The sequence below is a fragment of the Pongo abelii genome, chromosome 11, assembly GCF_028885655.2.
Source record: "Pongo abelii isolate AG06213 chromosome 11, NHGRI_mPonAbe1-v2.0_pri, whole genome shotgun sequence".
Taxonomy (NCBI): Eukaryota; Metazoa; Chordata; class Mammalia; order Primates; family Hominidae; genus Pongo; species Pongo abelii.
In genome coordinates this window covers 71,224,779-71,252,492 of record NC_071996.2, presented here as the reverse complement: position 1 = coordinate 71,252,492, position 27,714 = coordinate 71,224,779, and the positions used below count along the sequence as shown (strand labels likewise).

General features: G+C 38.7%; 1 protein-coding gene across 2 annotated transcripts in view; it reads right to left on the bottom strand.

Annotated features, from left to right (window-relative positions):
- Positions 1–27,714, bottom strand: part of CERS6 (ceramide synthase 6) — a 320,581-nt gene that overhangs the window by 78,821 nt on the left and 214,046 nt on the right. For both annotated transcript variants that reach the window (XM_024243197.3, XM_054549443.2), the window contains exon 5: positions 3,701–3,751. In XM_024243197.3, the coding sequence (XP_024098965.1) occupies positions 3,701–3,751 (51 nt within the window). The remainder of the gene's footprint in view (positions 1–3,700; positions 3,752–27,714) is intronic.

The following is a 27,714-nucleotide window of genomic DNA, read 5'->3' as shown; positions in this document are numbered from 1 at the left end:
AATCCACAACTTGATGATATTACTCTCATTTCATCTCCGACTCAAAAAGCATTAATTAGCACGAACATTTGGGACTCAATTCATTAATCAGTTTAACAATAGCATTTATGATTCTTTGTCACAAGTATCTGCAAGATTCCTTAAGCAACCTGAAAAAAAATTCTAATACAGACAAAGAATAACCCTGGACAACTGCTGCGAGTATAGGGACAAGACGGTAGGTGATAGGAACTGGAATACTGTATGGGTCACTGAGACATAGATTTAAGTTCCGCATTAATCACAAAGCTCTTTTTTTGTTATTAGAAAACGTTCAGTACATTTCAAATATCAGAAAGAATTATTCAAAAATATTTACTAAAAGATTAGAGGGACAGGAAGGCTGCCAGGAGATACCAGACTAGGCACCCAGCCAGGATATCAGATCACATCTCAGCTCTACAGCTTAGCAGGTATAAAACTTGGGTCTTAGTTTACTTATTTGTAAAATGGGAGTGATATCTGCTTTAACTGCCTCAGAGGCTCAGGGTCGGGGGGAGGCTCAGAGAGGCAGTGGAAGTCACGAATATTTATTTTGCACATAATCCCACTAAAAACAAGAGAGTTTTCAAAAAACATTTCTGATGAGTTGTTTTTAATTGTTATATTGAGTTGTAATGAAATGTCTTGCTTTATTAAAATGAATGAAAAACATTTGAAACTCATCACACAAACAAGTCCATACCCCTATACACAAGACAATACCATATATGGTAAATGTAATTGAAATGTAAGTGTTTTGTACACCAATAGCAGCATGATGAATGACTATCAGGAGAAGCTGGCACTCACCCACTCTACGCATGGGAATCATGGAAAAGTTGTACTGCACAGGTCTTTGACAACAAAACACACAATGGGACAGGATACTAGAACCAGCAATCCTAAAGTCTAAATGACAATGAGCACTGCTGTGGACTGAAAGTTTGTGTCCCCCTAACATTCATATGATGAAGCCTAATCCCAATGTGACGATATTTGGAGGCAGGGCCTTTGGGAGGTAATTAGGTCATCAGAGTGGAGCCCTCATGAATGGGGTTAGTGCCCTTATAAGAAGAGACATGAGCTCTTAGGGTATTCTCTTGTAGCAGCCTGAACTGAGACCTAAGCATCAATTCAGCATCTCCCTGGATAGAATACACTTCCCACTGAACTGTCCTTGTAACACTTGAAGGCATTAACGATGAAGAATGGATATTCAGGGCAGACGGATGGCTGCAATGAATTTTAGAAAATTGGGCCCTGGCTCAGGACCCTTTGAGCCAAGGGTAAATTTTAGTTTTAATGATATTCTCTTACTTCCACATCACCACGTGGGGAAAGGCCCCAGAGGAATTATAAGGGCAAGTCAGAGAGCATCTGGAAACCACAGAGTTCATCCCATTATAATAATTACTATGTCCGAGGAGTGCTTTGCAGTTGACAATGCTCACTCACATGTTAATTTCTTTGATTCTCATAAAAATCCTATAAAATTAGTACTATAATACTAGACCTAGATTGTACAGTTGACAGGAAATTGCTGTCAGTTAATTCAGGTTAAGAGGCTAAGCCTAGGTCTCATAGCTAGTGAGGCCCCATGACCACCAACTAGGGCATCTCATGTCCAACTTGTGCTTCTTATACCAAGCTGTACAAGGTTCAATGAATGCAACTTCACATTACTTTAAACTTATAATATACACATGTATATGAAATTATTTAATATGTAAAAAATAATATATGTACTTATATAAAATAAGGGTATCCTTAATAAAATTGAAGTAGACCACTACTTTTTCACCTAAATGTCTGTTCAATTATCTATTTAACATATATGCTAAAGATACAATAAATATGTCTCATAAGCATGCTTGGTCTTTAAAAGTGCCCTTAAGGCTACAGACTGACTTGGAACAGGAATCTATATATTTACATAGGTATGCTTACACACAAAGTACTATAACTGCATACATAATAATTGTATGCTGTTTAGCTCCCCCCCAACCCACACACAAAGAAATCGGCGAATATTCTTTATTACTATACAGCATTTTCAAAGATGCACCGTTCCCATGAGAAACCATGAATTTGTCCTACATTTTGGGGGCTATATGCTGAATCATACAGAAGACAATCTTGATCTGAGTCCCCACAGATAGTGTCTTGCCTTCCATATGCATGGTGTTTCCTCTTTTTAAAAACATTACTATCTCCCCAACCCTCAAACTTTCATGTTGAGTCTACAGTGCTGTGAAACCCTCTGCAGCTACAGTATAGACCATAGCTCTAGCAACTCATTTTCTCAGAAATAAGCAATTTCTCAGCTCCAGCCATGAACATGAAAGTTATTCTGGACTAAATTATAGTTAGAAAGAAGAGTAGGTATTACATTTCATTTGGCACTTGTATGTACTTTTATAAACAGAAATGTAGACATACATGGATTTTGCTACTCACTATACCATTACAGGACAAAAAGAGCCTTATGTGACAATGTTCCAAGTATGGTAAACAGCAGTTGGGCCTGAGAATTACAATTGTGTAAAATAAGCTATTGGTGTCAACATTGCTTTACTCTCTATCAAATAGCCTATGAATGCTCAGCTCTCTTGCCATGTTCTATTGCTTATTTATAGTGTTTTCTAATGTGAATAAACCACTCGTAAGAGATGAAAATGCCAACTGGAATTCCATTTCAATATGTCCTTAACGTTGAACTAGCTCAAGGAGTATCCAGTGCCAGTCCCCACCCTCTGCCGTGACACTAGGTGTAACAAAGAAGACACAGGGCAAGCCTGCTCCCCATAGGCCTGTGCACGCCCCAAAGACCAAACACCTCAACAGACAACCCAAAGAAATCCCAAATAAAAAAACTGAAGTTGCTTATTATAATGTATGTCTCCTCATTTTGTCACAAAATACCTAGCTGCATTTGCTTCTCTTACATAATATATCCCAACTGAACATGGAGTTATAGAAATTTCCCAGCTAGAAACTTTCAGACAAGTCCCAGCTTTTTAAACGGATCTGGGGATCCCAACAACACATGCTTATATCACTGAATTCATGGAAAGATGCAAAGGTATGCCAGTGGGCAGAGATCTAAAATGCTTCCTTTCTGGGATATGATTTTAATCTCACTTTCAATGATGCTGTTTTTAGTTGCAGAAATAATCCTTCCACATGTCATAGTACAAGCCCATTTTTCTGCACTCAAGGAAATGGTGCTTGATTTACATATTTGGAGGCTGCTTCTAAGTCACAAAGTGAACTGAACTCAGTGTACCTGCTCCAGTCTCACACTTGATCTTTCCCACTGGCGGTTGAGGCAGGTCTGCACTATGTCAACAGGACTCCAGACTTACCTCAGTGATTAGAAGCAGATCAGCTGTTAGGAGCAGGAATTTTCCACCTGTTGAACTAATTGATCCTATTCCCTTGTAAATGTACTTTCCAAGCTGACTCCATCTGCTAGGGCAATCGGGCCTTGATTCTGAACTTCACTAAGAATAATGCACAAATTACTATCCTCACTAGATTATGTCCAGCACTGATCAGTGGGAGTGGGGCCAAAAATGAAGGTGGTTGCCCAACCTGTTGGGGCCTGCCTGAGACCATGAAATTGACTGAAGGTAGATACTTAATGTGTGTAAAACCCCAGACAATAATGCCTCCTTACCTGATAGGGGTAGTTGTACCAGCAATGCCTCGTATTCCACAACCAGGGGGTCTGAAAAAAATGACAAAAAAATTTTTTACATATTTTAGAACATGGATAAGAGGATAAAAAAAGTTTACAATAGGCTCTTGCCCTAATATTTTTGGATTTCAATAATTTACCTGCGTGAGAATTGAAGAACTTTAAAACAGCTAGGCATAGGATATTAAAGCAACTAGTATCATACAATATATTCTCTCTTAGTAATCTAAACTCAACTGGTAGTATTTTAGGCTGCTTTTGGGATGCAGTTCCAGCTGGTGTTTTTTCTATTTTGCTGGTCACTTAGACATATTCCTGCTACATAACCAGCCTCAACAGCAGGGCCCTGCAGGGGTCTCACAGAAACCAGATATAAATCCTCCATCTCACTCTTATGTATAAACATTGATGACAGTTAGTATAAACTTCCCTGAAACTCCTCAGACTCAATGTTTACCAAGCGACATTATTCATGCCTTAACCAGCGTTCAGTGACATGCAGGTATACTTCTTAAGAAGGACACTTAAGACTAACCCTCACAGCACATGCCAACTCCTGACCTGTGATACAGGTCATTTTATGAAAAAACAATCATTCTTAATTTGAAGGCAATTACTTGCCTTATGACACAGTATAATTAGGAATATCTAAGTGTACACACAGATTCCAAACATTTGTAATAATCAGGGAGGGGTTGGTATGAATTCAAACAGACAGCTGAATTATCCAATAAGACCAGCACAAACTTTCTCATAGTTTCAAAATAATTTCAAAAGAAGCATTAATGTTATAATTCTTTTGCATCCCTTATCCACAGCTGTCAGCACTTTCTGATACACATCTATATACATTTGATATACATCTATATGTTTCTTACGATTAATCTGCCAACATCTTCCTCAGCCCTGTATCATAGGAATGAGGACAATTAGCTTTAGGTGGCTAATATCTGCTGTGTCCTCCTTATGTCCTATATACTTTTAAAGGCTCCTACACATATTAACTCATTTAATCCTTATAGTAGCTACTAGTATTTTTCTTATTTTATAGATAGGTAAATGGAGGCCCCGAGTCTGTGAATAACTACCTAGGTTCAATAGCTAGGCAGTGCCAAAGTTGAAAATCAAACTCAGACGCTCTGGTCCCAAACCCAAACATAACCACTGTGCACCCTGTCTCTGAGTCTGATCAAACTAAATCCGATCTCAAGGTAGGGAGTCAGATTCCTGTACAAAGCCATGCACTGCCCTAAACCTAACTATGTTCCAGAATCTTTACATTTCCCTTTCATTCAAGCACTATTCATTTTCTTTCCGAGATCTTAACTAGGCTCTTGATTTTGCCTTTTGCTCCCTGTTCAACACTGTCTGTATCATGTAATCTCACTGCACTTAACTTCTTCAGTGTCTGAGTTGTCTGTCTGTCTCCTCCATTTCTCTCATCTATAACATCAGTGTTCATTATTGACCTCAGAGTGATTGCGAAGACCAAATGAGATAGTGTGCATAAAACTACTTGGGAGGCTTACTGTGTTTTTATAGTTAAGTCAGCAATATGTGTCCATTGAGGAAGATGTAAAAAATAAAGAATAAAAAATAAAAATAATTTAAATTTTCATCACCATTAACATTTTGATGTATAGCCCATTTTTGGTGTTTTGTTCCTATGTAATATAAACACAATACAGATCAATTTACTTTTAAATACCCGTATATATGCAGGTTTTTAAAAATGTGGGTACAACACAGCAATATCTATTTTAAAGTACAAATGTTAGTTATTGCCGTTCTCTCTGATAAAGTTGATTATCTCCTTAACTGAAAGTCCTTGAAGGAAAGTTAAGTCATATGCATGTTTATCCTCTCACCATAGACTTCCAAGTTCACAGTTCAGCACTCATCTACTGAATGCTAATGAAAAGGAATACAGGATGGAAATGCAAGGCCTCATGTTCATCTAAATTTATCAGTCCCAAGACCATTGGGCATGCGTGTGCTTGCCCCTAAGGATGCAGCAGTCATCTCTGCCACTGTGCCCATCCCTTCCAGTGACAGGCAGGAGGGGAAGGTATAACTCTAAATGATGCAGAAAAATCTATCTTTCAGAACTTCCCTTCCTTTGTGAGCTTCTTGGCTGATTAGTCTTCTAAAACCCAGGCTTTTCTCTGTGTGCATCAGACGTGCATCCCCTAGATCTGCTTTCATTGCATGCCCGATGCCTGACTGAACTGCAGAAACAGCAGATAAGTGTCTGCCTCTTTTCGGGCTCCTGTGCACCGGAGGCAGGGGCACAGACCTGGATACCATGAATCTGATGAAGCTACTAGGGCCCAAGTTCAGCTCACAAGTTTTCTGGCCAATCATTTAAGAATATATTCTTTTACACAGAATGCATGTTCACATATACCCCTCACTCTGACAACATCAGGTATTAATATCACCTTCCATATGCACAGTACATTTTTCTAGGATCTTAAGTTATACCCCCCAAACACTGTGAGACAGTAGAACAAATATCTTTCCCAATTTATAGATAAGAAAACTGAAGTCCATGAGTTGATTCTCCTGATTTCTCATAGCTCAGCACTGGTGTATGAATCTGGATTGGCTGTTTATAATTTGGGCATAACTTCTCTTTTTTTTTTGAGACGGAGTCTCACTCTGTCGCCAGGCTGGAGTATAGTGGCGTAGCCTCTGCCTCCTGCGTTCAAATGATTCTCCTGCCTCCGTTGATAAAAATTTTCCAGTTTTTTAGAATCATTTCCACATTCATTTGATGTCAAAATCCATATATTCTATCACACAAATTATAGGGCAGTAATGTAATTAAGAACTTAAAAAGATGAAATATTTAGACATCATAGAGGAATGGTGATTAAAAATACACTAAAACCCCTCAATTTAGAAAGTTAGGCCTAGCATCTCCCTAACTAATAATAAAAGATCTGTACCTAGGAGGTTGCATGGCAATTCAAGCACATTCTCCAGAAACAGAATGCCTTTTTCACATGACATTACAGCATCAATGAAGGTCATCAAGGTTGGAAAATCTGAAATCAAATTTTGGGTCAGTCATGGTGGCTCACACCTGCAATTCCAACACTTTGGGAAGATGAGGTGGGAGACCTGCTTGAGCCCAGGAGCTCAAGACCGGCCTGGGCAACACAGTGGGATCTCATCTCTACAAATAATATGAAAATTAGTGGGCATGGTGGCATGTGCCTATAGTCCCAGCTACTCAGGAGGCTGAGGTAGGAGGACTGCTTGAGCGTGGTGGGGGCCAAGGCTGCAATAAGCCATGATTGTGCCAGGCATTCCAGCCTGGGCAACAGAGTGACACCATGTCTCAGAAAATAAATGTTGTTCCAATAACCTATGATTCACATTATTCCTTCTCACACATGTACACTTAAATCATGTTATAAAACATTTCACAGATTTAAAGTATCTTATACGTGTCATCTCATTTAATTCTGACAACAACATTGTAAGCAATCAAGATAACATCACCAGCAGAGGCCAGCAGACACCAATAAAGATTTACAAAAGAACATGCCAGCTTAGAGCTTCACCAACTGTTAAAATGCAGGCTGAGGTCTGGGCTTGGGGATGAAATTCTGCATTTCTAAAGCTCCCAGTTGATGCTCATGCTGTTAGGCCATGGACCACACTTTGCAAGTAGTAAGGTACTAGGGAAAAGCAAGAAGGCTGATTCCATCTTTTTGGTATTTACCATGTATGAGGCACCTTGCTAACTACTTTGTTAAGATATTTCACAATTCAATATAGATAAATGAATTAATGAATTATTTCTAATCTTTGCGAGAATCATTTGAAGCAGAAGAACCACTGCTAGTAAAGCAATAGCTAAAGATATGCTTCTCATCCAGACTCCTTGGCCGGTACAATTCTGGTGGAAGCTCTGGTGGAAGCAAAGTTTGTGTGTGCCACTTGGGGATGGTGCCCCTAAAAGGTCAGTGTGAATGAGTTCCTCTCACCCTTTCTCCATTCCTATTAAAGGGAGATAATGAAAACTGAAGCAGTCACCACTGGCCCTGAAATGGAAGTTTCTACGGAGTCTGGTATCAGAAGTCTCCCACCAGCCCTGATCTGCTTCCCTCTGGATTGTATGTATGAGATAAATAAATTCCTATCATTTCTCTCATATCTAAGCTACTGTGTTTTGCTTTACTTTTATATACAGTAGCATAGACTGTATTCTAATATTAATACACTCATCAAGGTAAGTATCAATTATTTTGTAGACAAACAGTCTCAGAGAGGAAGAGTAATTAATTAAAGGCTACGCAGCTGATAAGTAGAGAAAGTGGAAATCAAACCTAGGCCAGCTGGGCTCTTCTACTGTGCCTTCCGCTGGGTACTCTGGGTGACGAAGAATGAGTAATGAAAGAAAAACATCACAGGCATTTGGAGTAGACTCCCCCAAATGAGCTATTACCTAGAAACACTGAATTTTAGGTTTAGAAAGGACCTCCAAATCCTGTAATCTACAGAACAATCCACAGGTCCAGATGGGTAACCAGTTCTTCTTACTATTAAATAACTCAATGGTTATCTCACTGACAAGATCCCTTAGGCTTCCTTCCTTAATTTTTTTTTTTTTTTGCCTTGGTTAACAGAAATTGCGTCTATTTATTTATTTATTTATTGCATCTGCCCTAATCACTAACATGACTGTATTTGAAGATAAGGCCTTTGGAAGGTAATTAACATAAAATGAGGTCATAAGGTTAGAGTCTTAAACCAATAGGGTTGGTGGCGTTACAAGGAGAGGAAGAGGAAGAGAGAGATTTCTCCCTCTCCACGCGCGTGCTCAGAGGGAAGACCATGTGAAGACCGCAGTGAGAAGGTTGCTCTCTGCATACTAGGAAGAGTGCCCTCACTACCTCACTAGATGCCAATCCTTACCAGACCTTATCTGGAACTTCCAGCCTCCAGAACGATGAGAAATTTCTGTTGCTCAAGCCATCTAGTATGCAGTATTTTGTTACAGCAGTCTGAGCTGACTAACAGAGCATCATAAGAGAACTCCTCATAAATGGTGCTTACTAGCTATTAAATTACACGTCAACTAATTTCAATTTAAGAAGACTTATAAAATGTCTGAATAAGAGTAAGACAGGCCATATCATAGTGGATGAGAAATTACCTGTAACTCTCTCAATCTAAGCCACAATGTATAATGGGATTTTTCATTAGATTATGTGCCTCTTCTCCCAGAGGCATCAATTGAGACATAACTCAGCAGCAAGCATATCCATCAATAAGATTCCCTTGGGAGGCATCTGTGGCTGTTCTTACCCTGAGCAAACCTTATCCTGGCACCAGGATAGGAGCCAGAAGCGCTGGTGCAGGTCAAGCCTTCATCGACATTTTGACCATACACATAAGAATCGAGTGCAATTTATTCTATAATTTTTTTTTTTTAAGAGAAGGGTAAAGAAGCATCTTTAAGTGTCAGTAAATCTGCTCTTTCATCCAGTATCTTCTTTTATTGGCTGCACTACAGAGGTTTCATTGTGAACAGAAGTCAGAAAACCAGATAAGGTCTGAAACTTTACTTTACCATCTGCAATTATCATGTTACTGCAAGCCTAAAGAGATAGCGATTTTGAAGCAAGGACCAGAGAAAAGGATATCTGATTAACCAGGCAAGTGGTCAATGGTTAAATAGAAACATAAATCACATACATACATACATACATATGCTTTTTTCCCTCCAAGAATCAGTAGGTATCTGCAGCTGAATAAACAGTAGTTTCTTTGAATTAATATCTATTTTGATTTAACAAAAGAACAAGAATCATAAAACATATTAAAAACATTTTGTTGCCTCATCAAAGATGTAAAAGGTGTGTGGGTATTTACTCGAAATCAGCATCTTGAGGCAAATTTCATCTTTTGCTATTTCCGTGAAAACTCTTACCTAGCTTTCACAAAGTCCAGCTGATGCAACTAGGAGTCAAGGAATATAGTCTAACAGACATTTGTTCTCTATGTAGTTGGATTATGTTCAAAAATACCAAAAACCTAGATTCTTAAACTACTCTGACACTACTTTCACTAAAACTACTCTGAGAAAACACTCACTGAGCTATATTTAAACCTTATGCCTTTTGCTTACATTGAGGATTTACTCTAAGAAAAAAAAACAAGAAAAATGCTTCCATGAATTTATACTGGAAACGTTTACCCTAAGTCCAATGTGTAAGTTCCACAGAACATTTTTGCTTCAAAATTTAGTCCAAGGCAGGAGGAAATACTTCCTTTCTGTTAATGCTTAGCATGTTTCTTTGTGCCAAGTGATAATTATGTTTCCCCATTGTTATTAATACTTTTCCGCCCTGGTTTTGAGAAGCTGAGATCTAATTCTAAAGCTCAGTCATAGCAAGTGTGATCTGTGATTGCCTCTCAACATCTTTGCTTATTTCTCTTTTCATGTGTAATTTTAAATGTTCAATATCTATATTAATAATTTGTTACCCAAATATTGAAGATTCTTTTGAGAAACTGTTATTAACTTAAATGAATGTAAATCAAATCAATTTGAGATGATAATCTACAATTTTAATTGAATACACATTATAAAATAACTCAGAAGACAAAGAAATATTTCACATTTTGTGAGTTTACAAAGATATAAATAAATTGTGTTTGGGATGAAAAGAATGAAGCCAGAAGTCTCTCAGCCTAAAGAAACTCCTGATTAGTGGTGAGCAGCCGAGAGCACTCCCAGAATGCAAGAGGTGCCCTTTCCTCCTTTCCTGGGACAGTAGACGTGTGACTATAAATCTACCAAGCACAGCAGTAACCCCTCCCTAGAGGCCTGTGGCATCTGCATTAGCCTTGAAAGCTCTCCTGATGTGGAAATGTAATTTGGACTTGACCCCATGGCATTACATAAAGAGTCTTTCATATTGATCAGGCTTTAAAAAGGATGCTAGTCCTCTAGACCTGGTCTAGCATGTGCCTTTACCACATTCTGCAATCAATTTAGTAAGTAACTTTCAGATCTGTGAAGTATATATAGGTAGAAAGAGTTTTTTGGAGATGGGCACTCAGGTCACAGGATTTCCAAGAGGGTTCTATCATAGAAACAAGCAGATGGAAAATGTGCGTGGCATTTCCATGGCTTCTTAAGCCTTTCAGCCAATAGTTCTCAACTTCTGCCTCTGTTTAGCTGATGGGCTCCACACACATCTAACAGTCACCGTGGCACACTATGCACACTACAGCTCAGGGTAAGAACGCTGTGATTCTCAAGAGTCTGGGGATATGGCGCTTGAAAGACCACCTCTCCCATTTGTTCTGATGTGGACTCTCCTCTACACCCAGCAAGAATCACTGCAAAGTAAAAGACACCAATCAATTCCATGTTTAGAACAGGAATTAGGGAGAAAGAGACCAGGTACAGAAAACAAAAGATGAACAAAAAAGAGGTAGAAAGACCTAGAGGGAGGGAAACGGTGAGAATGTCAACACACGGGGAGAGAGATGTGCAGGCCAATGTAGAATCTGACATGAAGCCAGTGACAGTGGCTATTAAGAAGCACAAAATTCATCAAAAAACATTTTAGAGAAATGACTGATAACAGACATTTCTGTTATCAGAAATGTGTAAAGAGCTCATAAAAAGTGATTAAAAAGCTCATTTCTTTACATATCAGAAATATGTAAAGAGCTCATAAAAAGTGATTAAAAAGCTCATTTCTTTACATGTCAGAAATATGTAAAGAGCTCATAAAAAGTGATTAAAACATTTAAATATCCAATGAGAAAAATGGGAAGAAGATACAAACAGGCAACACATCAAACAAAAATATGTGACCAAAAGCACACGTAACAATTACAGATTAAAGCTAGACAGAATTTTTTATCTGAGAATCTGACAAATATTTAAAAAGGTTCATACCCAAAGGTCACTCATACACTTATATGAAAACCAATACTCTGCAAACTGGAATAACCTTTCTAAAGGGTAATTTGGTAACACATATCAAGAGTCTTTAAAATGTACATATCTTTGACCCAGCACTTATTGTAAAAAATTAACTAGACTCATATATAAAGGTATTGATACATAGATATCTATTATAATTCTATTTACAATAAAAATTAAAAACATATCCTTGACTTAGCATTTATTATTTAAAAATAATTAACTAGACCCATATGTAAAGGCATTTATAAATAGATATCCATTATAATTCTTTTTATAACAAAAATTAAGATAAATCAGATTGTTCAATAATACAGGGTTGACGTTTTTTTAATTTGGGATTCTCTAGAAAGAGTCACTGAAATAAAGACCCGGATGTAAGCTGCTTTGGAGAAAGTAAGATAGACAAAGGAGAAAAACCAATAAAATTTTCAGGAATGAGCTGGTTACTGCTGCAGGCAACTGCATGGGGAGCCCCTGCAGAACCACATAGCATGGATCTTGTAACTGTCTCAACACGGGACAGGGATGCTGCGGCATTTATCCACCAACTCCCACCCTGCATTGTGACAGTTGTAGTATTAACTCCCCTATTTTTCTAGGTTGTATCTTCCTGTGTCTAGGTGACCTCTGCAGCTCTGGAGAAAGAGCAGAAATATGGCCCAGCTTGTATGTCATGTGGCATACTGTCAAGGGTGCATGCAACTGCTCACTACCGCTGTGCTAAAACCAGATGAGCTACGGAAATGTTAACAGGCACATTCATATTTTAAGTTAAGATCCGGTTACAAGAAGGTATACGGTGTACTTTACGTTTAAAGTAGATATATATTTAGACACACACACTAAAAATGCCTGGCAATATATTTACCCAAAATTGCTTAGTGGTAATCTCTGAGTAATAACTATTTCAGGAGATTTTTATTTTTTTCTTATGTTCATATATTAACTATTAAATTACATATTGTCATAGCTATAATTTTTCCGCAATGAACAAGTCTTATCTGGATAACAAAAAGCCACGTTTATGTAGTTTTAACAGGTCTTATTTCAAAAAACACACTGGCAAACTAAAAACAGAACTACCATATGATCCAGCAACCCAACTACTGGGTATACGTCCAAAGGAGAGAAAAATCAGTATGTCAAAGAGATATCTGCATTCCCATGTTTATTGTAGCACTATTCACAATAGCCAAGATATGGAATCAACAGATGAGTAGATTTTAAAAATGATATGTATACACAATGAAATACTATTCAGTCATATAAAGGAATGAAATCCTGCCATTTGTAGCAATATGAATGAGTTTGGAGGACATTAGTTTTAAGTGAAATAAGCCAGGCACCGAAAGACAAGTACCTCAGGTTCTCACTCATATGTAGAAGCTAAAAAAGTTGATCTCATAGAAGTAGAGCGTAGAATAGTGGTTACTAGGGGATGGGCAGGGTAAGCGGAGGGGGTTAGCCAGAAGCTAGTTAGTGGATACAAAATATAGCTAGAAAGGAAGAACAGTCCTAGAGCTCTACAGCACTGTCAGGCACCTATAACTAACAACAATTTATTGTGTATTTTCAAATAGCTGGAAGAGTGGGTTCTGAATGCTCCCAACACAAATAAACAATACATGTCTGAGGTGATAGATGTGCTAATTACCCTAGTTTCATCTTTATGCATTATATACATGTACTGAACTATCACACCATACCCCAAAAATATGTAAAATTACGTGTCAAAAATAATAAAAGCAAGAATGAGAATAGTTTTAAAAAACCCAAATTTGCTCTATATTTATAAACAACATTAATAGTGTTAACAATACATTGCCACCCTCAAATTATTCAATAATTCTAATTAACTTGAAACTAATAGCTAGCACAGGATATAGCTGCCTTTGGAGTATTTATATGTTGACAGTGATATTTCAAGTACAAACAAATCATTAATAATTCTAAATTCCCAATTAAGAGAAAGTAGAATGAGAGAAATAAGACGAGCAAATAACAGAGAATAAAACCTTGCACTCATTAGAGTGACAATTAACTATTCTGCCACCCACCCAACTTGCTCTCACCTTCCAAGATCCCCATCAGTCCCTTCCTTACTACTTCTCAACCCATTTGCCTCGGCCTTAATCTATTTGTGCTATTACTGCACGCTTCTCATTCATACATTGTTTCAATTATTAATTGAGTGCCTACTATGCATCAGGTACTGGGCTGGACATGAAGATGCAATGGACAAGCTCTCCATTCTTAGGGAACTTAGCATCTCCTGGGTAACCAAAACAATCACATTACATGCTACAGCAGGAATAAACACAAGTGGTAAGGACATAGTACATGAAAAGACACTTAGTCCACTTTGTGCTACTATAACAGAATATCACAGACTAACTTAAAAAGAACAGAAATTTATTCCTCAGAGTTCTGGAGGCTGTTAGTCCAAGATCAAGGCATTGGCATTTGGTTTTGTGAAGGTCTTCTTGCAGCATCCTCACATGACAGAATGCTGAAGGGCAAGCTACCCAAAGGCTGTATGAAGCCTCTTTTATAAGGACCTAAATCCCATTAAGGAAGAAGGAACCCTCAAGGCCTAATCTCTTCTTGCAGGTCCCACCTCTTAATATCATGTAGCAACACCTGAACTCTGGAGGGGACACATTCAAATGACAGCAGCCTTGGAGGGTGGGGTGGGAGGGGAAGGCTCCATGAGGAGGGGCCCAGTACTTATAGACAGGACAAACAGAATGTAGTCAGTGAGCAGATGGAGGAAGGGAACTGCCAGATGGAGGGAAGAACCTGTGCTTTCCTATAGCTCATGGACCAAGTCATATCTCCAACATCATCATTTTTCCTTATCATCCCTTTCCTTGCATTATTCTCCAGATGAAAAAAGTTCAAATGCCTCCTCCCTACTTCCAGCTGAGAAGGAGAGATGCCCGTGCCTGGCTTTCCAGGCTCCTGCCTGCTTGGCAGACCACTGTGACCATGCACGACTAAGTCCACCCTTCCCAGCCAGCATCCCCTGCTCTCCCCAGGCCAGCTTCTTTGTGTTCTATTCATTCCTGTCTCCTTGCCAGAACTATTCAGACCCCTCTGTCTTTCTGCCTCTTGCCCAATCTTCCAGGCTCTAGTTTGCTGGCTTTCTGCCTCCAAAAATGATTTTAAGCATTTGTGAATCTTTCTCTCCACAGAACTCCAGACTCTTTGAAAATGCCGTAGTTCGTAAATTACTTCCAATATTTAAGAAGTGCTTATCATGTTTCCCTGTGGTTTCATGCTCTTTGGTATTGATTTTCCTAATCAATCACCAACGTTTAAAAAGACTTCTAAGCACATAGGAGGCTGCAGCTTAAAGGATATTGCTCATAGATAAGAACAATGTGGATCAGTGGAAAGAGGCAAGTAACGAAAGAGTAAACTAATATTTATTGGCCCTTTTCTTGATGTCAGGCACAATATAAGTCCCACTTGTAGTTTCAGGCATTGCTATATGAGATGCTCATCATAAACCTCATAAACACTATAAAGAGAATTGACAGCGTTGGCCAATGACCTGAATCCAAGCCTCTCTGAACCATGTCCTATCTGTGTATGAGTGAGGTACTAATCTCCCTGAACAATATTTTCAAATCAACTGTTTTTCATGACTAAGATACAGTTTTGTCACACAGAAAGAGAGATTACAAGTGGAAGCCACAGATGAGAAAGAGAGAAAAGATGGGGAATTCTATTTTAACAATCCCTAATAGACACATCTGGATATACATACGGTCTCTTTATTTTTTAATTGACACATTGTAATTGTACATACTTATGGAGTACAATTTGATGTTTTAACGCATGTAGATAATGACCAAATTAGGGTAGTTCATATATCCATCACCTCATGCATGTAATTGTTTCTTTGTGGTGAAACCATTCAAATACCTCTCTTCTATTTTGTAATATACAATATCCTACCGTTAAGCATAGTTGCCCTACTTTGCAATAGAGCCCCAGAACTTATTCACCCCATCTAACTGTAACTTTATGCTTGTTGACAAACGTCTCCCCACCCTCCCTTCCCAGTCTCTGGTAACTACTGTTGTAATCTCTGCTTCTATGATAACTTTTTAAAATAGATCCCACACGAATAAGATCATACAGTATTCGTCATTCTGTATTTGGTTTATTTCGCTTAACATGATGTCCTCCAGGTTCGTCCATATTTCTACAAATGACAGGATTTCATTCTTTTTCACGGCCAAATAGTATTCCATTGTGTATATATGCCACATTTTCTTTATCCATTCATTCAATGGACACTGAGGTTAATTCCATGTTTTGGCTATTTTGAATGTTGCTGCAATAAACATGGAAGTGCAGATATCTCTTTGACATACTGATTTCCTTCCCTTCGAATATACACCCAGTAGTGGGATTGCTGGATCATAGGATCTCTTTACTTTTAATCCTATGAAAACGTCAATTATTCCAAGGAGTTGATGCATATTATCTTTCCAATTAGTGACTAATACAAAGGTCTGTCTAAAGAGCCTTTGTGTTCCTCCCAGGGATTTTTACGAGGGCTTCTGGAGCCACGCCACCTCTTCAAGGCTCCCAACTCCCACCAGGAATGGCGAGCTGGTAATGAAAGTGTAATTACCGTGTACAGACAGGTCTTCTCATTCGTATATTAAACAACTACTCAGAGGGGAAAGAAACACATTATGAAGGTAGAGGACACATGAAAATAAGACAATGGACTTAAAACAATAAACCAAAATCTTGTTCTTTCCTTGTTCCAAGGTAATGGGTTTTTCAGCTGGAAGTCTGAAGATCCAGCCAGCCAGTGTTTCTCAGCCCCCTTGCAGTAAGAAGCAGGTGTGCTTCCTCCACATTTCCCTTTCCAGCCAGTGGGAGGTCAGATGAGGCAGGAATCCAGCTCCCAGTAGGCCTGACAGTACCTCAGGCAGCGATTCGCGAAGGGCCATCTGCAGATTTTTGAGGGTCCCTGAATCCAATTTAGGAAGGTATGATGTCAAACTCTCTTCATAACAATAGTAAGACGTTTGCCTTTGTCACTGTGTTGATATTTGTACTGATGGTGGTAAAGCAATGGTGCTGCCACACTGTCTTCCACAATGGTTGAACTAATTTACACTCCCACCAACAGTGTAAAAGCATTCCTATTTCTCCACATCCTCTCCGGCATCTGTTGTTTCCTGACTTTTTAATGATTGCCATTCTAACTGGCGTGAGATGGTATCTCATTGTGGTTTTGATTAGCATTTCTCTGATGACTAGTGATGATGAGCATTTTTTCATGTTTGTTGGCTGCATAAATGTCTTCTTTTGAAAAGTGTCTGTTTATATGCTTTGCCCACTTTCTGATGGGGTTGTTTGGTTTTTTTCTTGTAAATATACCCAAAGGATTATAAATCATTTCACTATAAAGACACATGGCTGGGTGCAGTGGCTCATGCCTGTAATCTCAGCACTTTAGGAGGCCGAGGTGGGCGGAACACCTGAGGTCAGGAGTTCAATACCAGCCTGACCAACATAGAGAAACCCTGTCTCTACTAAAAATACAAAATTAGCCAGGCGTGGTGGTGCATGCCTGTAATCTCAGCTACTTGGGAGGCTGAGGTAGGAGAATCACTTGAACCTGGGAGGTGGAGGTTGCAGTGAGCCGAGATCATGCCACTGCACTCCAGCCTGGGCAACAAGAGTGAAACTCCGTCTCATAAAAAATAAAAAATAAAAAAAATAAAGACACATGCACATGTATGTTTACCGCAGCACTATTCACAATAGCAAAGACTTGGAGCTAACCCAAATGCCCATCAATGTTAGACTGGATAAAGAAAATGTGGCACATATACACCATGGAATACTATGCAGTATAAAAAAGAGTGAGTTCATGTCCTTTGCAGGGACATGGATGAAGCTGGAAACCATCATTCTCAGCAAACTAACACAGGAACAGAAAACCAAACACTTATGTTCTCACTCATAAGTGGGAGTTGAACAATGAGAACATATGGGCACAGGGAGGGGAACATCACACATCAGGGCCTGTCGGGGGGTGGGGGAGAAGAGGAGGGACAGCGTCATGAGAAATACCTAATGTAGATGATGGGTTGATGGGTGCAGCAAACCACCATGGCACATGTATACCTGTGTAACAAACCTGCACATTCTGTACATGTATCCCAGAACTTAAAGTATAATTTAAAAAAAAAACCTCCAAAAAAAAAAAAAAAGCCCAAAAAAACAAAGCAATGGTGCATAAAACTGCCGGAGGCTTAGCAGGAAACAAGATAGTGGCACCAAACTCTACTCATGGACACTGTCTTCTCCACCAGCAGACAGTCGCGATTAGAAGGAAAAAGTTTCACTGAAGACTATCCTTGATGAAGCATAAAAGTCATTAACTTCATTAAACCTCTACCCTCGAGTAAACATCCAGATGATAGAATGAGAAGTACACATGCAACACTTCTGGGGCAAAAAAGCAGGAAGAAACTTGTGTGATTCTCATTTGAGTTGCAGGCTGAACTAGGCACTTTTTCATAGAGTGCCATTTTGATACAAAAGTATGACTGACAAGGTGTGGTTTTTCCAAATTAAGTACTTGTAGACATTTTCTCAAAAATGGACAAAGAGAGCCTGTCACTTCAAGAAAATCAAATGACAGTATGTGCTGCCAATAATAAAATTCAAGCTTTTAAGTTAATATTGTTAGTATTTTGGAAAACATGTATAGTCCACTATGAACCTTACATCTTCCCAATAGCTAAAAATTTTTCTGAGGGGATCAATAAAAACATTAACAAATGTGAGTTTTTAATATTCCATAATGACACGTGTAAACACTTGCAAGATCTCCGTACCTCAGTGGACCAGTAACTTCCAAATGACCAATGCATGATAAAAAACCATGTATGGGTGAAACAGCCATTCAAAGGAAGAGATAGATTAATAGATGTTAACATTAACTGTGTATAAAAAGTCCACTGACATTAAAAAAAGACTCCTTGTTGACTTTTGCTATAGTATCAAAGAAGAATATTTATAGTTTTCTGGAAAACACATTAAGATACATCTACATTTCCCAACTACATATCTTTGAGTCCAGGTTTTCTTCATATACTTCAACCAAAACAACACAACACAACAGACTGAATGTAGAAATAGGAATGAGAATCCAGCTGTCTTCTACTAAACCATATATTAAGAAGAACTGCAAAAATCTCTAATTTTTTGTTCTAGAAAATGGTTATTTTGGCCGAGTGCAGTGATTCACGCCTGTAATCTCAGCACTTTGGGAGGCCGAGGAGGGCGGATCACAAGGTCAAGAGATTGAGACAATCCTGGCCAACATGGTGAAACCCTGTCTCTACTGAAAATACAAAAATTAGCTGGGCATGGTGGCACACATCTGTATTCCCTACTACTTGGGAGGCTGAGGCAAGAGAATCGCTTGAACCTGGGAGGTGGAGGTTGCAGCGAGCTGAGATCGTACCACTGCACTCCAGCCTGGTGACAGAGCAAGACTCCATCTCAAAAAAAAAAAGAAAGAAAATAGTTATTTTTTTCCAAATGTCATTTATGTTACCTTGTAAAGCATTTATTATTATTTTGTTGTTGTTGTTCTTTTTTGTTTTGTTTTGTTTTGAGACAGGGTCTCGCTCTGTCACCCAGGCTGCAATGCAGTGGCATGATCTTGGCTCACTGCAGCCTCAGCCCCCTGGGCTCAAGCCGTTTTCCTGCCTCAGCCCCCCAAGTAGCTGGAACTACACGTGCATGCCACCATGCCCAGCTAATTTTTTTGTGTTTTTTGTAGAGGCAGGGTTTCACCATGTTGCCCAGTCTGGTCTTGAACTTGTGAGCTCAAGTGATTTAACTGCCTCGGCCTCCCAAAGTGCTGGGATTACACGCATGAGTCACTATGCCCGGTCTATTGTTGTTATTTTTAAATAAGGTAATGTAAACTGGGCGCGGTGGCTCACGCCTGTAATCCCAGCACTTTGGGAGGCTGAGGCGGGCCGATCATGAGGTCAGGAGATCGAGACCATCTTAGCCAACCTGGTGAAACCCCGTCTCTACTAAAATACAAAAAATTAGCTGGGTGTGGTGGTGTGCGCCTGTAGTCCCAACTACTTAGGAGGCTGAGGCAGAGGGATCGCTTGAACCCAGGAGGTGGAGGTTGCAGTGAGCCGAGATTATGCCACTGCACTCCAGCCTGGCGACACAGCGAGACTCCGTCTCTAAATAAATAAATAAGGTAATGTAAATTCCTCAACTTTAATTGTTTATACAATAAATACCAATAGATATGACAAATAGCTAACATCAATAACATAAACAAAAGCTATTTAAGATCCTGTCTAATTGTTACAAGAGTAAAGGGTTCCTGATACCAAAAAGTCTGAGAACCACTGCCCCAAGGATGGCAAATCAACAAAAGAAAAAAACCCGTCTCTGAATATCATGTGGAGCCGAGCTGCTCTGCTGGCCTAGGCCATTCAGAGTGGGGCTGTGACACGAGGCAGAAATGAACTCCTCTGTCCCTTAAGCCACTGTGCCGCTAAGTTTCTTTGCTACATTACTGATTCATCCTGACCAATTCAAGGTACATATGGCAAGAACTCCAGTTCTCAAGATGTAAGTTCCTTCAAATATATTTGCCAAATAAATAATATTCAGAATGTGCAATGTCACATCAATAGTATCTGATACCCAATTAATGTACACCCTCCCTCAAACTTCCTAGCCAAAAGCCAAAATTAGTATCAAGAAGCCAAAAACCAGTCAAATCAAGTTGAGTGTGGGAAGACTCTTTTTGTTAAGGTTAGCAATATAGAAGTTTAATTAGACAATCCTTAGCTGTGGAAGAGGAAAAACGATGGCCTTTGAGATAATACAGCCTAATCAACCTTCAGGATTTTCACAAGTCATCTATTTTTAAAAATGAAATTATGTTGAGTTAAGGTCTAGCTATTTTAAAAAATCATCTTCCTGAGGATACTTTGAAGCAATTATATAGGAAAAGGTTGAAAAGCCAACTCTCTCTCTCTCATAAACATATTAGACACTCTCGGCTTGACTTTTCTTGCATATAAAGTTTGACTTGCTTTTTAAAATGTTATCTTGTCATCATGCCTGGTTACTACATCTGAAAACCCACACATAACAGGTCACAGTGTATGAATCATGACTCCAAACATATTAACAGTTCTCTATTTCCCAAACTCATATCCTAGGAGAAACTCCTAGTCATCTGCTGTCTAGAAATGATCGCATATGGCCATGGAAGACATATTTTACATAAGTGAATATATTAAAAGAAAAAATGTTGTTGTGCTGTTATTATTTGAGAATGCTGCAGGAAAATACAAAATTCAGACACTTGCAAAGCAGCCAAATACTGGTAACATTAAATTAGTTAAGCAGTGAACACCTCCTGTATGAATGGCACAGGAATCCAGAGGAGAGAGACAAAAGTTCCTTAATTTCCCAATCCCTGCAATTACTGAAAAAGCAGGGAATAGGGAGGAGCAAACCAGAAACGACACAGAAGCCACACTCTCAGGCCTTAGTCTGCCATTAGCCAGCTGGGTGACACTAAGTAAGCCAATTCTCCCATCTGGCTGCTCATGTATAAAATTAGAGGCTGGACCAAATAATTTCTAGAATTACTTCAAGCCCTAAATTTCACCACCACCTTTTTTCTCCCAAAAGACAAAGCCTGGTTTGTCATGCTGACCGTGGTACTGACCGACCCCACGAATGGAAACTTGACATCATAGGGAGAACTCCCTTTTCCTTTTTTTTGTAATAACCCAATTTATCCAGTGTAATTTAGACTTTTTGAATCACTGATAATATTAAGCCACTTTTATTAAACACGATCAGGGCATTATTAGTAATCAGGACAATAAAAAGCTCATTTTGTGCAATTTTGTAATGTTGGAGTAAAATTCATGAAGTGAGTAATTGCTTCTCAATGTGTCCTCTATCTGTGAGGCTCAAGTTTTATATTATGTTTGTTATTTAAAATTAAAATTTTCTGAATTAAACACTGATGAAAATTTGATGACAATAATTTAGGAAATTAATACCCACCCTCCTCATAGCTACTTTCATATATTAGAATTCAGAAGGAAATCTTAATTTGGCCTATCATTACTCAATACTAATAAGAAAACTGGTCAAACTATGTCCTTCAAATAAACAGCACATCCTTATTTATTGTTTATCTCCTGATTTAGGATAGAGAAATTATCCTTTGAGTTGCTCAGTTAATTACAAGGAAGGAATTGATCTCTAGGCAGTTACGCTCTGATAATCAGTTTCTGATTTTAATCAAGTTTGTTTTGCTGTTTTCCCAGCTTCTCATCTTCCAAAATTGTGTAATAATTTTTTGGGGGAAGAGTTGCAAGATACAAGTAGGATAGATTAATGCAATTGAACTATGTCAAGAGGTTGAACCAGCAATACAGAAGAGATTTGCTGAATATAAAATAAAGCTCTCTGAATGAATCAAGAGAGCTCTTAAAAACAATAAGACAGAAAGCATTGGTGATTAATGAAACTAGGATGATACAGAAAATGTGATCTCAAGTTATTTCTCCATTTACCTGGAAACAAAAACTAGATGGCCAAGTAGCCACAGTCTACCACTGACCAACCTATATCTATGAAGTAGAATACACTAAGTAGAACTAGGCCTCTATTTATCTTCTGTTGTATTTTTGGAATGCTTTTTTGTTTTGTTTACCCCAACACCTGATAAACTTCTGACTTCGCTGATGTCTACAATATTAGCCCATCAATGTTTACATTCTTGTAGTTAGGCTCATACTCTCATGGGGTTTCACTTATTACTTGCCAAATACCTGATTCTTCAGGTATATATGGTATACTTTTCAGAACCTGCCTGTGCAAACAACTGAAAAACAAGATTATTACTGTACTAGAAACTGGCAAGGTTGGAAAAGGACATGAAGTTGAAACAAGCTGGAGCCATCAGCCTTTAGGCCAAGGTATACAAATGACTTCATAACTTCAATCTATACTTCCAAGGGCTATGACTCAGAATGTATCCATGAGGCAACCATTAAACGGGAAACAGGCAAGAGACAATGACACTGTACTCACTCCAACTGAAACAACTTTAGTAAGTGAGCTGAGATGACACACTGTTCTATCAACTTTGAGAAGTATTATCTAGAAAACTTATAAGAAGCTAAGGTGTAATTCCACTTAATAGATGCATCATTGAGTTAACTGACAATACTATTTTAGACCTTCAACTAGCATTTCTAAGATACTCTAATTGAAGGGGTTTTGCCACCATAAAAATATTTTCAACTGTATAGAAATAGCCCAGTTTGGAGTGCTTAAATATTACTAGTCACCAATTCAATAAATACATATTTTATAATGTAAGCTGGGTGAACATGTATCAATTTAGCTTCTGAGTCTAGGACATACATCCTGAAAGAATGACCCCATTTTCATATATCATGAGTTGCAAATAGAAATAACAGATATCTTTTACCTAACAGTACAATAGGATTGTATTATATGTAGCTACTGTGCCAGCAAACAAATTTTAATCAAAGATAGAAATAAATCCACTCATTGTAATATCAAACTGTTTTATAATGAGACTCATGATTCACTGTAATTTTGTGCCTGGAAAAACTAAGACACCCAAGAAGAGGAAAATTACAGTTAGTCTAAACAGGAAGTAATCAAAAACTGTCTAAATATAGGGAAAATTGGCATCTATAACAAGCTCCAATAGTAACAAGATGTAACTAGCTATCCCATGGATTTCCTTAAGCTTCAGATTATATTTATTTAAACGATGCCACTTTAACAAGTGGTATAAAAATAATCAAACTGAATGCTGGGGACAATTAAGTCCCTAATGTATTCTCACTTATTCATTCAAGAACATGCATGTGGCCGGGCCCAGTGGCTCATGCCTGTAATTCTAGCATTTTGGGAGGCCGAGGCAGGTGGATCATGAGGTCAGGAGATGGAGACCATCCTGGCCAACATGGTGAAACCCTGTCTCTACTGAAAAAAAATACAAAAATTAGCTAGGTGTGGTGGCGTGCACCTGTAGTCCCAGCTACTCGGGAGGCTGAGGCAGGAGAATCGCTTGAACCCAGGAGGCAGTGGTGAGCTGAGATTGTGCCACTGCACTCCAGCCTGGCAACAGAGCAAGATTCCGTCTGGAGGAAAAAAAAAAAAAAAAAGCATGTATCCAGCACCTGCTCTGTGCCAGGCAGCGTTACAGGTACTAGGAATTTAGGAGTGAACAAAACCAAACAGACAGAAAATCACTGCTCTCACAGAACTTATTTTCTAGTGGAGGAAACTGCCAATAAACAAGAGAAATAAGCAAAAATACACAGTATTTTATAACATAATGAAGGCTAAGGAGGAGAGCAGGTAGCAGGAAAGGGGCATATGAAATGTCAGAGGGTGTGCAGGGAAGATGATATTGATAGCATAGCCAGGAAGGCATCACTGAAGTAGCGACCTTTGAGCAAAAGCCTGAAGGAAATCACTATCATTGTAACTTTCACTTTTCTGTTTTGACTATGTCATTTTCTAGTTTCTACCTTCATTTATATGTAAATAAGCCATCCACACAGAGGAAAGAAGGCATGAATAAGAGAAGACAAAAGGTAAACTTGGATTTTAACTGGCAAAAAGTTCACCACTGCTTTCTCCATTTCTAAGTTTGTGTGTCACCTCGTGAGTGCTAAGTCACATCCTTAGGTGCAGTCTTTGTTAATTCATGGGTCCTGGAAAGAGCTCTGGGATGGGGATAATTAGACCTAGGTGGTGGGGGAAGGGGATGTGACTAGAATTCAGATTTCTCAGGAGGCTGGTATTCTCTGGCAAGTTGGAAAATGAAAGGGAAAAAAATGCAGACAAATTGACTGTTTTTCTGCATGAACCCCTTAACTACTCCTTCATTTAAATTGACATCCTATCAGCTTAAAAAATAGTGTGATTTTCTGTTTCAATTCTCTGCTCTATAAGATAGCCATGGTGATTATGCATGAAGATTTATGAAGTCAAAAAGAGCAAGAATTTTAAAAGTAAAAACACTGTAGGAATAGATGTCATTGATTTTATTCTTTAGATCACCCCAATTGCAACATGTTTTGATAATAGAAGACAACAAAGTAAGTAATATAAAAATGAATCCGATGGATTATACTGATAGTATAATCAGGATTCTGAAGCTCTGTTTTTACATCCAAGACCCATATGATAAACACTTAATTCTTCAATATGTTTGTCCAGTGTGTCTAATCATTCTGGTCTTTGAAGAAAATCTGCTGTTCCTATACAACACATTCTTCTGACACAGTCGTGTATGTTAAGATATATGAGTTCTTATGACAATCTCCTAATTTATGTCTCAGAGTAACCTGCGAGTATATAACTTTATGCAGTGGTTGTTATTCCTGGAAAACATTTGATCAAATGCTATAAATTAACAAGGGCAATGATTTTCAACTAAGGTGTCATATAAGAATCACTTTTACTTTTTTTAACTTACAAGTTCCTGGGTATCTGAGACATGAGACACCCAATAATACCAGTAATAACAGGTTTATTTTGCTCAGTATGAAGAGGGTGGCTTTATCTATCTTGAGCAGAGTTGCTTGTCCTCCTCCTCTAATTGCCTACACCAACATCATTCTCCCTTCTCTTCCATAATTATAGAACCCCAACATTAAGTTGAACATACTGTCTCCTGAAAAAGCAAAGATGACAATTCTCAGCCTTCTTGCAGTTAGATAGGGCCCTGTGACTCAGTTCTGGTCTATGAAGTGAAAATGGTGTGTGGGATGTCCATAAAGGCTGTTTAATAAGAGATGACTTAGCTGGATAACAACTTTTTAGCTATCTACCTTTTCCTTCTTTTGGGGAATTGTTTCATTGATGTGATGGCTGGAGTTCCAGCAGCCATCTTGCACCAGGAAATAATCTGGAAAATAGAAGCTGTGTACCAGTGTGGTAGAGCATAAAGACAGAAAGTCCCCATATCCTTAATAACATAATGGAACCATCGCATCAGACTTTAGACTTCTTTACATGAGAAATAAACTTTTTTCTTGTTTAAGCCACTATGACTCATTGACCGTTATATGTTCCAGACCTAATCCTAACTAATGTACTAGAGAGGAACAGCAAGGGACATACAAAGTCAGATAAAGATTTCAATGGTTTACAGCACCCATCCTGTGAATTTCTAATGCACTGACATTTTCCCCCAATATCTCAAAAGTCATGCATATGTATAATTCTAAGCATATAAAAAAAATCTAATAACATTTCAGCCCCATATGCTGAAGCAATAAAGTAAAATAATTCACCTGAGCTCTGTATACTAAAGAATAATTAGCATAGTTTAACAGTTCTAAATTGACAAAAGATTAGAGTTGCAGCCTGGCACGGAGGCTCACAGCTGTAATCCCAGCACTGTGGGAGGCCAAGGTGGGCAGATCACCTGAGGTCAAGAGTTCGGGACCAGCCTAGCCAACATGGTGAAACCCCATCTCTACTAAGAAAAATTAAGAAAAATAAAAAAATTAGCTGGTCGTGGTGGTGGGTACCTGTAATCCCAGCTACTCATGAGACTGAGGCAGGAGAACTGCTTGATCTCAGGAGGCAGAGGCTGCAGTGAGTACAGATTATGCCACTGAACTCCAGCCTGGGCGACAGAATGAGACTCTGTCTCCAGGAAAAAAAAAAAAAAAAGATTGAGTTGGAAATGGAGTGCAAGCAATGAACTAAAGCTCCATTCACAGAAGGACTCCTTAGGACATGCTGTCTTGTTGACCACGGAATAATGGATAAAGAGGAGGTAAATATGATCCCAAGATCTCTAGCTTGGGTGACTGCTGCAGATGGCGAGACCCATAAATAAGATGAGGAAAATCAGAGTAGGAATAATGGGGTTAGGAAAGAGAATGAGTTTGGTTTTACCATTGAAGAGCATTTGAGATTATCTATGGGATACAATGCAAAGTCAAGAAGAAAGTTAGAAAAGAGGCTGGTAATCCAGGTTCACTTGTTCTTCCGCATTTTAAAAACATCTGATGATTCCACACCAATTACTCAATAAAGCCCAGGCTCCTTATGATTTCAACCTGAAATCAATTTACAGCTTACAATCTGCCCTCCACCTACTTTTTCAGATTTGTCTGTTAACATCTCTGTCTCTGCCTACAAGGCCCCACCAAATACAAATATTATGCTCAAGTCACACATGACTGTTCAGAGGTTCCCTCAAACAAGCTTCACAGAAGGTCCCTCCATGCATATTTCTTTCACAATATGTATCCATTTTACTTTAAATATCTGTTTACCTGTCTGTCTCCCATACTAGACAGAACTATTTGAAGGTCTAGCCTATTATCTTGGATGTAGTACATTAAAACTGATAAGCACACCAATACTTAATTAACGGAGGCTCACACCCGATGCCTATATTTTTGCTTCCTCCATTTTCCTTATCTGGAACACAGAAAGGAATCAATGATGACTCTGAGTTGTCAGGGCTGGGTGAATAATGCAGTGGTGTCATCCATTAGAGAGAACATATTAAAAAAAAAAAAGATAGAAAAAAAACTGCCAAATAGCTAACAGAAGCAGAGAGCTTTATACAAGAAAAGAGGAAGAAACACACTCAAGTCTCTGATAACTTTTATTTCATGTGACAAAACATATCAAGTGCAGAACTGATAGCTCACATTTGGTAAAGGCAGGCAGGAGAGTGTGACAAAAGAAGGCTCAAGAGGCAGGGCTGGGCTGCGGTGGATAAAGAAAAGCACTACAGGAAACCTCTCTAAGCCACCAGAACACAATGGCCACTTTACCTATAAAACAGAACTGAGATGCTGTGCTACTTGTTCATCCTCACCTGTGCAAGAAACTGACAAAGTGCACGGGCAGATAAGACCTGGGGTTTTCCTGCTTAAAGGTTTTCTAAATGTCACTA